Source organism: Pongo abelii, chromosome 2 (genome assembly GCF_028885655.2).
Source record: "Pongo abelii isolate AG06213 chromosome 2, NHGRI_mPonAbe1-v2.0_pri, whole genome shotgun sequence".
NCBI classification, from domain to species: domain Eukaryota; kingdom Metazoa; phylum Chordata; class Mammalia; order Primates; family Hominidae; genus Pongo; species Pongo abelii.
In genome coordinates, this window is record NC_085928.1 from 18573766 (window position 1) to 18586645 (window position 12880).

General features: G+C 41.3%; 1 protein-coding gene across 2 annotated transcripts in view; it reads left to right on the plus strand.

The window, feature by feature from the left end:
• Positions 1-12880, plus strand: part of CD80 (CD80 molecule) — a 34921-nt gene that overhangs the window by 10663 nt on the left and 11378 nt on the right. For both annotated transcript variants that reach the window (XM_002813250.3, XM_063721747.1), the window contains exons 3-4: positions 4599-4916; positions 12049-12330. In XM_002813250.3, coding sequence (XP_002813296.3) covers positions 4599-4916; positions 12049-12330 — 600 coding nt within the window. The remainder of the gene's footprint in view (positions 1-4598; positions 4917-12048; positions 12331-12880) is intronic.

Consider the following 12880-nt stretch of genomic DNA (forward strand, 5'->3'; position numbering starts at 1 on the left):
ACTGGGCAGGGGGCACTGGAGCCTTAGAGGGATGCTGCTTTTAGGTCCTACAGCCTAGGAAGAATGACCATGCCTTCTAAACCAAAAATCAGAAAATACAGCCTGCTAAGGAATTTTGGTGCTATTGACACAGAGACTAGTTTAGATATTGATATGCCAATATTTCTTGGTTATATGGATGGAGAAGTGAACAGAATACTTTAAATAAAAACTCTTTTAGCAAATCCAGGCTGGAGGGTAACTGTATGGCATGGACTGCAGATAGCCAAAGAGATAAAGGCAGGATATAGGATCCATTTAGGGTACCTGAAGATGGTAGAAATAGTCGAAAGGTATAAGCATGGGAGTCATTTCAGCCTGGAACCATGGGATCAATCAGGCTTGGAAAGAAAGGGACTCTGTTTCTTATTTATTTATTTATTTATTTTGAGGTGGAATCTCACTCTGTCGCCCAAGCTGGAGTGCAGTGGTGTGATCTTGGCTCGCTGCAACCTCTGCCTCCCGGGTTCAAGTGATTCTCCTGCCTCAGCCTCCTAAGTAGCTGGAATTACAGGTGTGTCCCAACATGCCCGGCTAATTTTTTTGTATTTTTAGTAGAGATGGGGTTTCACCATGTTGATCAAGCTGGTCTCAAACTCCTGACCTCATGATCCGCCCACCTCAGCCTCCCAAAGTGCTGGGATTACAGGCTTGAGCCACGATACCCAGCCTGGGACTCTGTTTCTTATAGCAAGAGGGCTCAGTGGTAGGGCTGGATTGGGGTGGGTGGGGACAGTGTTGGCTTAACTTACTGACCGTGGCCTAAAACTGAAGAAATTGGTAAACAAGAAGAATGGCCCTAAAAGCCTGGGCCAGAAAGAAAAAAATGTGTAAAACTGGGGCAGTTTCTTTTCCTCAGCTCAGTTTCCTCATTTGTAAGATAAGGCCACGAGAATGAATGATCATGGAAGTCCCTTCCAGATCTCACATTCTTTACTATGACTTTCATATCCCCTGGGGCTGAGTACATTGTTTAACCCATGGTTGGCACTTATATCCAGGTCTTCTCAGGGGACCAGTGGACTTTCTCCCTCACTAGGGATCCCTGTCTCTGTCCCCAACTCCTGGCCCATAGGCATCTGGTTATATACATAAGACAAGCAGGTGCCTTTCCATATTTCTGAATGCTTACGATGTCTCGTCATGCTAGGTGTGGTGGCTCACACTTGTAATCCCAGCATTTTGGAAGGCTGAGGTGGGAGGATCACCTGAGATCAGGAGTTTGAGACCAGCCTGGCAAACATGGTGGAAACCCTGTCTCTACTAAAAATACAAAAATTAGCTGGGCATGATGGCAGCCCATAATCCCAGCTACTTGGGAGGCTGAGGCAGGAGAACTGCTTGAACCTGGGGGTGGAGGTTGCAGTGAGCTGAGATCATGCCACTTCACTCCAGCCTGGGCAAAAGAACAAGACTCCGTCTCAAAAAAAAAAAAAAAAAGAAAAAGAAAAAAGAAAGAAAGATGTGTCGTCTTATGGAGATGCAGGGAAGGGGAAGATTCTGGATAACTCTTGAAAGATGACGTCACTGGAAGAGCTTTACTCATTTGGTGGGGTGTTGAACTGGATGTAGCAGCGGCACACAGTGGTATGTGTAGGTGGAAAAATAAGGCAATTTGCTTGTCAGTATATCAATAGTTATATCAAAGGTGTAAGGTGGCTGCTAATATACTGAATTCAACTTTAGGCTGCAAACATAGCTTTAGGTAAAGGAAGTGACAACCCAGTTCTACTCTGAGCCAATCACACAGTGGATGTCTGGAATGTTAGATTTAGTGACTTTGCTCTCTCAAAAAAATATACACACAAATCAGACTGTATAGTGAGGAAACTGATGGTACTCACTTTCAGTACATCAATAAGGAACAGGGGCAGATGGGAACCTGCAGAACTATCTGAGAGAGGATATAAGTATCCTCAGATATCTGCAAGTCTTGTTACGTAAGAAGAATGAGATGTGTTTTGTAATGCATGTAGAAGCTAGAGGGAAACAGACTTCAACATAAAGCAAAGCAAAACTTCCTCAGTCAAATTGTCCAAAGATGAAATCAAAAGCCTTAGAAGTTAGTAAATTCCCCACCCCCTTGGAGAAAGGAGAATGGGATTCATATTTGGTGTGTGTCTAGGCACTGAATTACAGTATGTGCTTGCCGTAAATTATCTCATTTAATCCTCATAATAACCAATGTGAAGACTGGGGTTCAGAGAAGTAAAGTAAGTTGCTTAAGGTCACACAGCTACTGTGGATTTTATTGAATAAAAAAAGCCCATGTTCTTTCTACACCAACAACCAGGAGCCTCTAGGCAAGGATGTTAGCAGGGTGCACTTAGTCATGATTGCCTTTAAGGTAGGTAGGGAAGTAGGCAGTCCTGAGAGCTTTAAATCCTAAGTCACTCAAGGGAAAAGAGGAGGAATCAGGATGTGTATTAAGGTGACAGATGAAGGTTTTATTCCTGTGCCAAGCCAGTGAAGTCACATGAAATGGATTGTCTTTAGCTCACTTAATCTGGATAAAATTTATTCTTAGATTTTTCCCATGGTTAAATGCAGTTCTGCAGTTTAAATGAATGCGTGTACATGTGCATATCTGTGTGTGTGTGTGCGTGTGTGTGTGTTGTTGTTGCATCACGTGATTGTGGGGAGAGGGGCTGTAGGAGAAACGCAAGGGAAAAGGCGGTGAGCATCAGAGACTAGGTCTTTATAGTGAAATTCTTCCTTATTTCTCAAGGCAGTAGTAGCTGAAAATTACCTAATCAAGTGACCAGGAAACAGAGCCAAGAAGGAGGCCTTCTGTAAGTGAGAATTCATGAATAATGAAGATTGATTATATTCCCTACCTATTTAAAATATGGCCCTCTTTTTTCTTCTTAGTTGACCTTATCTCCCTCCCTTATTCTTCGTCATGACTGCAGAATCGTAGGCCCTTGGAATCTCAGGCTGACCTGCCCTGTCCTAGACTTCCTGAACCTCTCAATCTCTCAGTTGTCTCAGTTGCAAAATGGGGAAAATAATACATATCTTGTGGGGTTGTTGTGGGATTAAATGACATAGCACCTGTCCCCTCCATAAAGCCATCACAGAGGAAGCAAAAAAAGGAAATAGTATGAAGAGTAATTCAATATAGGCTATCTAGACAGAGGTGGGCAGCAGCACCTTGCCCTCCTCCACCACCACTGTACCCAGAACCTTAGTCAGGACTGACTTCTCTTGGGGGTGGTATTGTGTTAGGTAAACCAAATAAGTAATAGGACTAAAAATTGCCTGCTGTGAGAGAAGGTTCATATGCTCCTAAATCTTGCCTGTCATTGGAAAATTCTCAAGAAAAAGGAAGGGGATAGGTTATGTTATAATATTGGTCCATGAGTCCGATTTTAGTCATTTGTCTTCATTGTTTTCGAAACCAAATTTAGTTTTTATGCAATCACATTTAGTTTTTCTAGATAGTGACTTCCAAAACCTTTAACAAGCATTGCGGGTGCAACTGCTATAGAAAACACTATTGAGGTTCCTCAAAAAATTAAAAATAGAACTACCATATGACCCCCAAATTCCATATATCCATAAGAATTGAAAGCAGGGTCTTGAAGAGATATTTGCACACCCATGTTCATAGCAGCACAGTAGCCAGGAGGTGGGAAGCAAGCCAAATGTCCATCTACAGATGAATGGGCAAACAAAATGTGGGGGGGGTGTGTGTGTAATATTATTCATTATCCTTATGATCATATCATTACCATTCCAAAGGAAGGAAATCCTATCATATGCTACAACGTGAATGAACCTTGAGTGCATCGAGCTAAGTGAAATAAGCCAATCATAAACAGGCTGTTACTGTATGATTCTATTTCTACGAGATATTTAAAGTAGCCAAATTCATACAAACAAACAGAATGGCAATTGCCATAGGCTGAGGGGAGAGGGGAAAAGGGGAGTTGTTTAATGGGCATAGAGTTTCAGATTTGCAAAATGAAAATTTCTAGAGATCTGTTTCACAACAATGTGAATATACTTGACATTACTGAACTGTATGTACACTTAAAAATCAATAAGATGATAAGTTCTATGTTATGTGTTTGTTTGTTTGTTTGGAGACAGAGTTTTGCTTTTGTTGCCCAGGCTGGGGTGCAATCTCAGCTTACTGCAACCTTCGCCTCCTGGGTTCAAGTGATTCTCCTGCCTCAGCCTCCCGAGTAGCTGGGATTACTACACCCGCCACCAGACCCGGCTAATTTTTTGTATTTTTAGTAGAGACAGAGTTTCACCATGTTGGCCCGGCTAGTCTCGAACTCCTGACCTCAAGTGATCTGCCTGCCTCGGCCTCCCAAAGTGCTGGGATTACAGGCGTGAGCCACCACGCCCAGCCTGTTATGTATTTTTTACCATAATTTTTAAAAAATGAAGAGAAAAAAAGCATTGAGGACCCAGAAAATCAAACTGGATTGATGCTTAGTCACTAGACACAACACCCTAAGTTCTGTTACTGCCGACTTTGGATTCTTGACTGTGCAGGAATCTATATTTAATAAATATACAATCTTGTTCTGTTTGCCTCTCCATAGGTGTTATCCACGTGACCAAGGAAGTGAAAGAAGTGGCAACGCTGTCCTGTGGTCACAATGTTTCTGTTGAAGAGCTGGCACAAACTCGCATCTACTGGCAAAAGGAGAAGAAAATGGTGCTGACTATGATGTCTGGGGACATGAATATATGGCCCGAGTACAAGAACCGGACCATCTTTGATATCACTAATAACCTCTCCATTGTGATCCTGGCTCTGCGCCCATCTGACGAGGGCACATATGAGTGTGTTGTTCTGAAGTATGAAAAAGACGCTTTCAAGCGGGAACACCTGGCTGAAGTGACGTTATCGGTCAAAGGTTGGTGGGATTTTCTGATTTTACTCTAGGCCGGCAGATTCTTAATGCCCTTAAAGACACATGGCTATTGATTTAGGTGAAAATTTTACCAAAGAGGGATGTATCTCACTTCATTTCTTGGAGTTAAGTCTCTAGTTGTATGATAAACTCTAACTGGTTTCTAAAGATGTCCTGGAAATATCTGTTAATGTGCATTTATTGTTCTTTGACAATCCAAGTTCATGACAATCATCCTGGGGCACTATAATGACCTAAAGAGCCTCTCAATCACCAAGGGGTATCTTTGATTTGATGTAGCCTTACTACTAACTGCACTTGACCCAGAAATATATGCCTGTGAAAGTATGCTGAAAAGGTAACGGGGCTGGGTATGGTGGCTTATGCCTGTAATCTCAGCACTTTGGGAGGCCAAGGCAGGCAGATCACTTGAGGTCATGAGTTTAAGACCAGCCTGGCCAACATGGCAAAACTCTGTCTCTACCAAATATACAAAAACTAGCCAGATGTAGTGGCGCATTCCTGTAATCCCAGCTACTCTGGAGGCTGAGGCAGGGAATCGCTTGAACCTGGGAGGCGGAGGTTGCAATGAGCCGAGATTGCACCACTGCACTCCAGCCTGGGCGACAAAGCAAGACTCCATGTCAAAAAAAAAAAAAGAACAATGGAGGCATAAATCTTTTTCAGGTAGTATGTGAATGTCTATTACTATGGCTATCTTACTATTATATTCTAATATTTTCAAAGTGATAATTTACTTATTGCATATTTGAAGCTCTAATCTAGCAGTCAGTCCTGAAAAGTTAGATGTTAGAGAATTGGGCCAGGTGCGGTGGCTCAAGCCTGTCATCCCAGCACTTTGGGAGGCCCAGGTGGGTGGATGGCTTGAGCTCAGGAGTTTGAGACCAGCCTGCCCAACATGGTGGAACTCCATCTCTACTAAAAATACAAAAATTAGCCAGGGACGTTGTGGCTACTCAGGAGGCTGAGGCAGGAGAATCACTTGAACCTGGGAGGCAGAGGTTGCAGTGAGCAGAGATGGTGCCACTGCATTCCAGCCTTGGTGACAGAGCAAAGACTGTTTCAAAACAAAAAGCAGACTACAGAGGAGGGTGAGCATTTCCCTAGTGGTAGAGACTCTGTTTTAAAAAAAAAAGTTAGAGAATTGGATGCATAATTAATTCCTGCCACAAGGAAAAAAACTAATTTATGAATCAAAGCCCTGTTTATGTACCTACTGTGGAAGGCAAGCATTTCTGGTCTCGGAAAGAAAGGACCCTTGCTTTTGCAATCGCCCAAGGGGTTTACCTCGCCTGCTGCCTAGATAGAGCCGATTCATCAAGACAGGGGAATTGCAACAGAGAAAGAGTAATTCACGCACAACCAGCTGTGCGGGAGACAGGAGTTTTATTATTACTCAAATCAGTCCCTCCAAGCATCTGGGGAGCAGAGTTTTTAAGGATAACTAGGTGGGTCGGGGGAAGCCAGTGAGCTGGGAGTGCTGATTTGTCAGGGATGATATCATAGGGAGTTGAAGCTGTCTTCTTGCACTGGGTGGGGGGCCACAAGATCAGATGAGTCAGTTTACTGATCTGGGTGGTGCCAGCTGATCCATCAAGTGCAGGGGCTGCAAAATAGCTCAAGCACTGATCTTAGGAGCAGTTTAGGGAGGGTCAGAATCTCATAGCATCCAGCTTTATGACTCCTAAACCATAATTTCTAATCTTGTGGCTGTTAGTCCTACAAAGGCAATCTACTCCCCAGGCAAGAAGGAGGTCTGCTTTGGGAAAGGGCTGTTACCATCTTTGTTTAAACTATAAACTATAAACTAAGTTTCTACCAAAGTTAGTTCAGCCTACACCCAGGAATGAACAAAGACAGCTTGGAGGTTAGAAGCAAGATGGAGTCAGTTAAGTTAGATCTCTTTCACTGTCTCAGTCATAATTTTGCAAAGGGGGTTTCACTTTAATCACAGTATAACACAGGATACTGAAGGAGCCAGAGCTCTTTTTGAGAAATTGTAACCCTGAGCCATTTTCTCACAGTTGAAATTTGAACATATTTCTTTTTTCCCCTGGGACTTGAGCCTATAGTGAAAACCAAATTTCTTACTTAATAAAACGTAATGATTAACCTTGATAATAGATAACTTCAGCGGATCCTTAGTGAATTCCTTACTGTTCTTCTTTGTTTTGATCATTAGCTATGAATCTTTACTTGTGACATCCAGATCACACCTGAAGTTTTGGGGAGTAAGCCAAAGTTACATGGAACTATCTTAAACTTCACTCAGTGTTTTCTCTGCTGTTGGATAGAATAAATTATTATATGGTGATGTGATTTGAGGGGTACTAAGAAGCCTACCTCTTCCACAATTTTTACCTGCATTGACTCCTGAAATTCTCATCATCATAGCCATTCGTGCTAGTTTCTCCATTTTCCTCCTAAAAGATCCCTGTTAAAATGAAAATGTGTTTCTTGGGGTGGGGGGTGGGGGTGGCACCACAAATATATTAGCCTGTATTAGTTAATTACATTAGGTACGTAGTCCTCTAATGGACTACCCAGAGAGAAGTAGACTCAGGTCAGGTGAATTTGAATAGAAAGATAAAGAAGAAAATCCAAGAGTGAGAAAAGGAAACATTTCAAGGGGGGCAGGCCCTATTAGCAGATTACTGTAAGAGACCAAGGACAGCTAAGGGGACAATGTGAGATTTCTGGGATACTCAGAACCGAGGGTGTGGGGGTGGACAAAATCCAGTAAAGGGAAGACAAAAAGGTCACTTGCTTAATTTTACTGAGAAGCATTCTGAATTTTCCAATTGAGTCAAAGCAGTGCTTCTCAAATGCTTATACGCCTATGAGTCATTTGAGGGTCTTGTTAAAAATGCAGATTTAAGTTCAGGAGGTCTGGGGTTTGGATCTGAGATTCTGCACCTCTAACAAGCTCTCAGGTGATGCCTGTGCTGCTGTGGAGGACCACAATTTGAGAAGCAAGGAATTAAGCTCTCATTTGGCTAGAGTGACCAGTTATCCTCTTTGCTCAGAACCAAAGGGTTTATTTGGAGCACAAGATTTTTGGTGCTAAAACTGGGAAAGTCTCAGGCAAATAGAACAAGTTGGTTATCCTATATTTGTCTAAGATTGCACAATGGTAATATAATATCAGCACAGCCATATGAAAACCTCCATTAACTGGCATGTTTGAGAACTAGCTACATTAGTTAACAGCTTAACTAGGTTAATGGATTTTTCCTCCTAAAACGTGTGCACCTATTCCTTTCCTCGTAAGACATTCTTACCCTTTCCTATTAAGAGTGGTAAAAATTGGGTTAACTAATTAAAATGAGATACAAAGGTCACAGTCTTACAACGTCTTTGATTGTTCACAATCTCACAAGACCTTAGGAGTAGTTACCCTAAACAGATCACCTTAGAAAAAAGGTGGGAGATGGAGTTTAGGCTGTTCTAAGCCAGGAAAGATTTTCAAACTTTTTTTTTTTGAGATGGAGTCTCTTACTCTGTCACCCAGGCTAGAATGCAGTGGTGTGATCTCAGGTCACTGCAGCCTCTGCCTCCTGGGTTCAAGCGATTCTCCTGTCTCAGCCTCCGAACTAGCTGGGACTACAGGCATGTGCCACCACGCCCGGCTAATTTTTTATTTTTAGTAGAGACAAGGTTTCACCATGTTGTCCAGGGTGGTCTCAAACTCCTGACCTCAAGCGATCCTCCTGCCTTGACCTCCCAAAGTGCTAGGATTACAGGCATGAGCCAGCACGCCTGGCCTTGAAAAGATTTTTAATACAATTCCTGGTACGAGTGGCATTCCTGTAGGTTATTTCCCAGAAAAGCAGAGCACAGAAATGAACATGAATCATATTAATAATTTAGGATATGAGTTTTTGGATTTGTTATTCCTAGTTATAACACAAAACATATTGATGTTATAAGAAACAGAGAATATTCTAGATGTCAGCTGCCTGTGTCATGAGTCGATCTTATAGGATAAATTAATAAGTGGGAAATAACAATGCCAACTAAAAATGGCTCAGGAACATATCAAACTTCATTTAGGGACAGGGTTCATTGAAAAAAAAAAAAAAAAGGTAACTTCACCTCCAACCAAATCCAACTTTTCCTCTTTCCTGGCAATTATAATCATTTGTCATGGCTTCCCTTTATCCTCATTATTCTAGGTGCCACAAGGCATTCCTGGAAGTGTTTGCCTGGCAACCTGATTTAAATGAGGGGGCTTACCTAAGAGAGGATAAATTCAAGACCCACTTAAATATAGCTATCATTGGCTGGGTGTGGTGGCTCACGCCTGTAATCCCAGCACTTTGGGAGGCCAAGGCTGGTGGATCACGAGGTCAGGAGATTGAGACCATCCTGGCTAACACAGTGAAACCCCATCTCTACTAAAAATACAAGAAATTAGATGGGCGTGGTGGTGTGCGCCTGTAGTCCCAGCTACTGTGGAGGCTGAGGCAGGAGAATCGTTTGAACTTAGGAGGCGGAGGTTGTAGTAAGCCAAGATGGTGCCACTGCACTCCAGCCTGGGCAACAGAGTGAGACTATTTAGTTTCCTGTGTGTCAGGCTCTGTGCTAAGTGATTTCTATGAATGATGTCATTTAATTCTTACAACCCTGGGTATTAGTGTCCCTATCTTATAGATGAGCAAACTAAGACTAAAGGTGGGTAAGTTATTGACCCAGGGTCACAAGGCAGAACTGGTTTTAAAACCTGCTCTTGATGACCATATGCTACATGACATCTCTGTGGGGCTCAGAATTCTGAAAAGAAAGCTAACTCTATGGGGAGATTGAATCCCTACATTCATGCTAAGAAGCCAAACTCTTTATGTGTAAGAATAAGTGACGAAGCGCTAGGGTATCTTTCTCCTATGTTCTCTGCATTTATTTTCCTGTACTTTGTACTTCAGTATCTTATGGGGATCAAATATATAAATGAAAGAGTGCCTCAAGTGTCTTGGAGGAATGCTAGGAAGGCCTTCCTGTCCCTTTAAGGCATATAAAAATAGTAAGAAAAACAATAAAGTGTGGTGAATGAGGTTATAGGCTCAATGTTGTAGTTTGGATATAGGTATCTCTGAGTAAAAGACTACTTTTTTTTTTTTTAAATTTCAACCAGGTATTTAATTGGTCTGGCAACTGCACAATATACAAATTTCTGAAAGGCATCTCCTGTTTGAAAGCTAGCATAGCTTCATCCCAGTAATTAATTCGGACAAATATATAGAACACCAAGAAGTCATAAATTATGCATGGAAGACTCCCAAGTCAATTAACAACTAAACTCAATCTATACAGCTTTCTATTTTTCAGGCTTCCATATGCATATTAAATAAATAAACAGCATGTCTACTATCAAAATAATTTAAAAATTCAAATGAATTCAAATAAATTTATTCAAATAAATTTCAATGATATTTTCAAATGAAAATATTACTGATGTGGTTCACAGTTTTTCTTCTCACCTAAAATAAAGAGCTTTGCCCATAGTCTCAGGACAGAATAAAGAGAGGGGAAAACCCATCCAGAAATAAATATGCAAATTAAAAAATACTGGTCATGGGTGTTTTTTTGGGGGGATGGGGTGTTGGTGAGACTCAGGAGAAGCAAAAGCTCATGACTATAGTTCAATGCCTGCCTCCCACTCACACGCACACAATGCCCCCTCAAAAGGCAGGTCACAGGTTTGAAAATTAGGCAGCATTTTCCTTTCTCCAAGATCTCCTCTCCTTGACCAGATTTATGTTTTCTCTCTCCCCATCTAGACCCTTTCCAAATGAAAGTTCTATGTTAGGCAAAGCCTTCTCTATGTATTGAGTTTAGGTAGCCAGAGAGAAAAGGGAAACACAACTTCATGGAGCCCTTACCTGTATCAGACTTAAGAGTCAATGTTCAAAAGATAAGGCCAGAAAGGAGGACATGAGAAACCATTCTCAAGAGCAAGGGGTAGGCCCCTCATGTAAAAGACGACCTTTTAAAAAGCAAGGAAATGCTAACCACAAATTTATGATAGTGATAGTGATTACCTTAGGTAAGGGAAAGAGAGGGACAGAATAGGTGACATCATACCAGCAGATTTACCTAAGTTACTGTCAGTGTTTTGGGTCTCAAGTTGGATGGTGGGTTTTCAGGTGTTCGCTATAGTTTAGTAAATAAATAGATGACATAGAAGAAAGCCACTTGTGTACCTCAAGCATCAGGAAGAAAAGAAGAGAAGAGAAGGGAAAGGAAAGAAAGAAAGGCAAGGTCAAGAAAAGACAGGCTCTGGTGTCAGACAGATTTGAATTCCGCCATTACTGGTTAGTTATAATTTCTCTAAACCTCAGTTTGATTACTTATAAAATGGAAATTATATTAGGTTAAATCATATGAAATTACTGATCTTTGACCTTTTTAGATCTACAACCTACCTCTCTAGGGTTTCTGTGAGGACAAAATGAGATAAGGTCCAGACCTAACAAACAAGAGCTCAGTAAACATTGTCTATTATTCTTCTCTTCATCTCTTACAATTGCAAGTACTCTGGCAACATTTATTCACACGAACCTACTTCTCCTTTCTCTAATAAGTGCCCTCCTATCTCCATCAAAAGTGGCAAAGAATTGATATAACCAATTCAAATCAAAGTTAGTCTTTGGATTATATGTAACTATTAATGATTAATGGGAAGTGGCAAATTATATCTCATTTTATCATTCTTGTTTTGTTTTGTTGTTTTTGAGATGAAGTCTTGCTCTTTTGCCCAGGCTGGAGTGAAATCGTACGATCTCGGCTCACTGCAATCTCCACCCTCTGGGTTCAAGCCATTCTCTTGCCTCAGCCTCCCAAGTAGCTGGGATTACAGGCGCCTGCCACCACGCCTAGTTAATTTATGTATTTTCGGTAGAGACGGGGTTTTGCCATGTTGGCCAGGCTGGTCTCAAACTCCTGACTTCAGGTGTTCCACCTGCCTCGGCCTCCCAAAGTGCTGGGATTACAGGCGTGAGCCACTGCATCTGGCCTTTATCAATTCTTATTAAAGCTAGAAAATTATTTAAAAATAAACCTCTACACACATAGGTTTGTAACTATATGTAATTATATATTCTTGTTCTTTCTTTAGCTGACTTCCCTACACCTAGTATATCTGACTTTGAAATTCCAACTTCTAATATTAGAAGGATAATTTGCTCAACCTCTGGAGGTTTTCCAGAGCCTCACCTCTCCTGGTTGGAAAATGGAGAAGAATTAAATGCCATCAGCACAACAGTTTCCCAAGATCCTGAAACTGAGCTCTATGCTGTTAGCAGCAAACTGGATTTCAATATGACAACCAACCACAGCTTCATGTGTCTCATCAAGTATGGACATTTAAGAGTGAATCAGACCTTCAACTGGAATACACGTAAGTGACATTGTTCTGGGGAGTTTCTACTATATCAAATCTAAAAAGACAATATAGTCATGTGTCATTTAATGATGCGGATACATTTTGAGAAATGCATCATAAGGTAATTCTGTCATTGTCTGAACATCAGAGTGTATTTACATAAACCTAGATGGTACAGCCTACTGCACACCTAGGCTACATGGTACAGCCTACTGCAAACCTAGGCTACATGGTACAGCCTAGTGCTCTGAGGCTACACACCTGTACAGCATGTTACTATACTGAATACATAGGCAGTTGTAACACAGTATTTGTGTATCTAAGCATATGTAAACATAGGAAAGGTACAGTAAAAATACGGTATTATAATTTTATGGGACTACCGTCATATATGCGGAATGTCATTGAAAACGTTACATGGCACATTACTGTAACTCAGCTGGATACATTTTAGAATTGTCATATTTACTTTGATAGTATTTTATAGTGTTTTTAGATACACAAATGACATGTGCTATTATGACTTATTAAAGTCACTGTGAGGCTGGGCACAGTGGCTCACGCC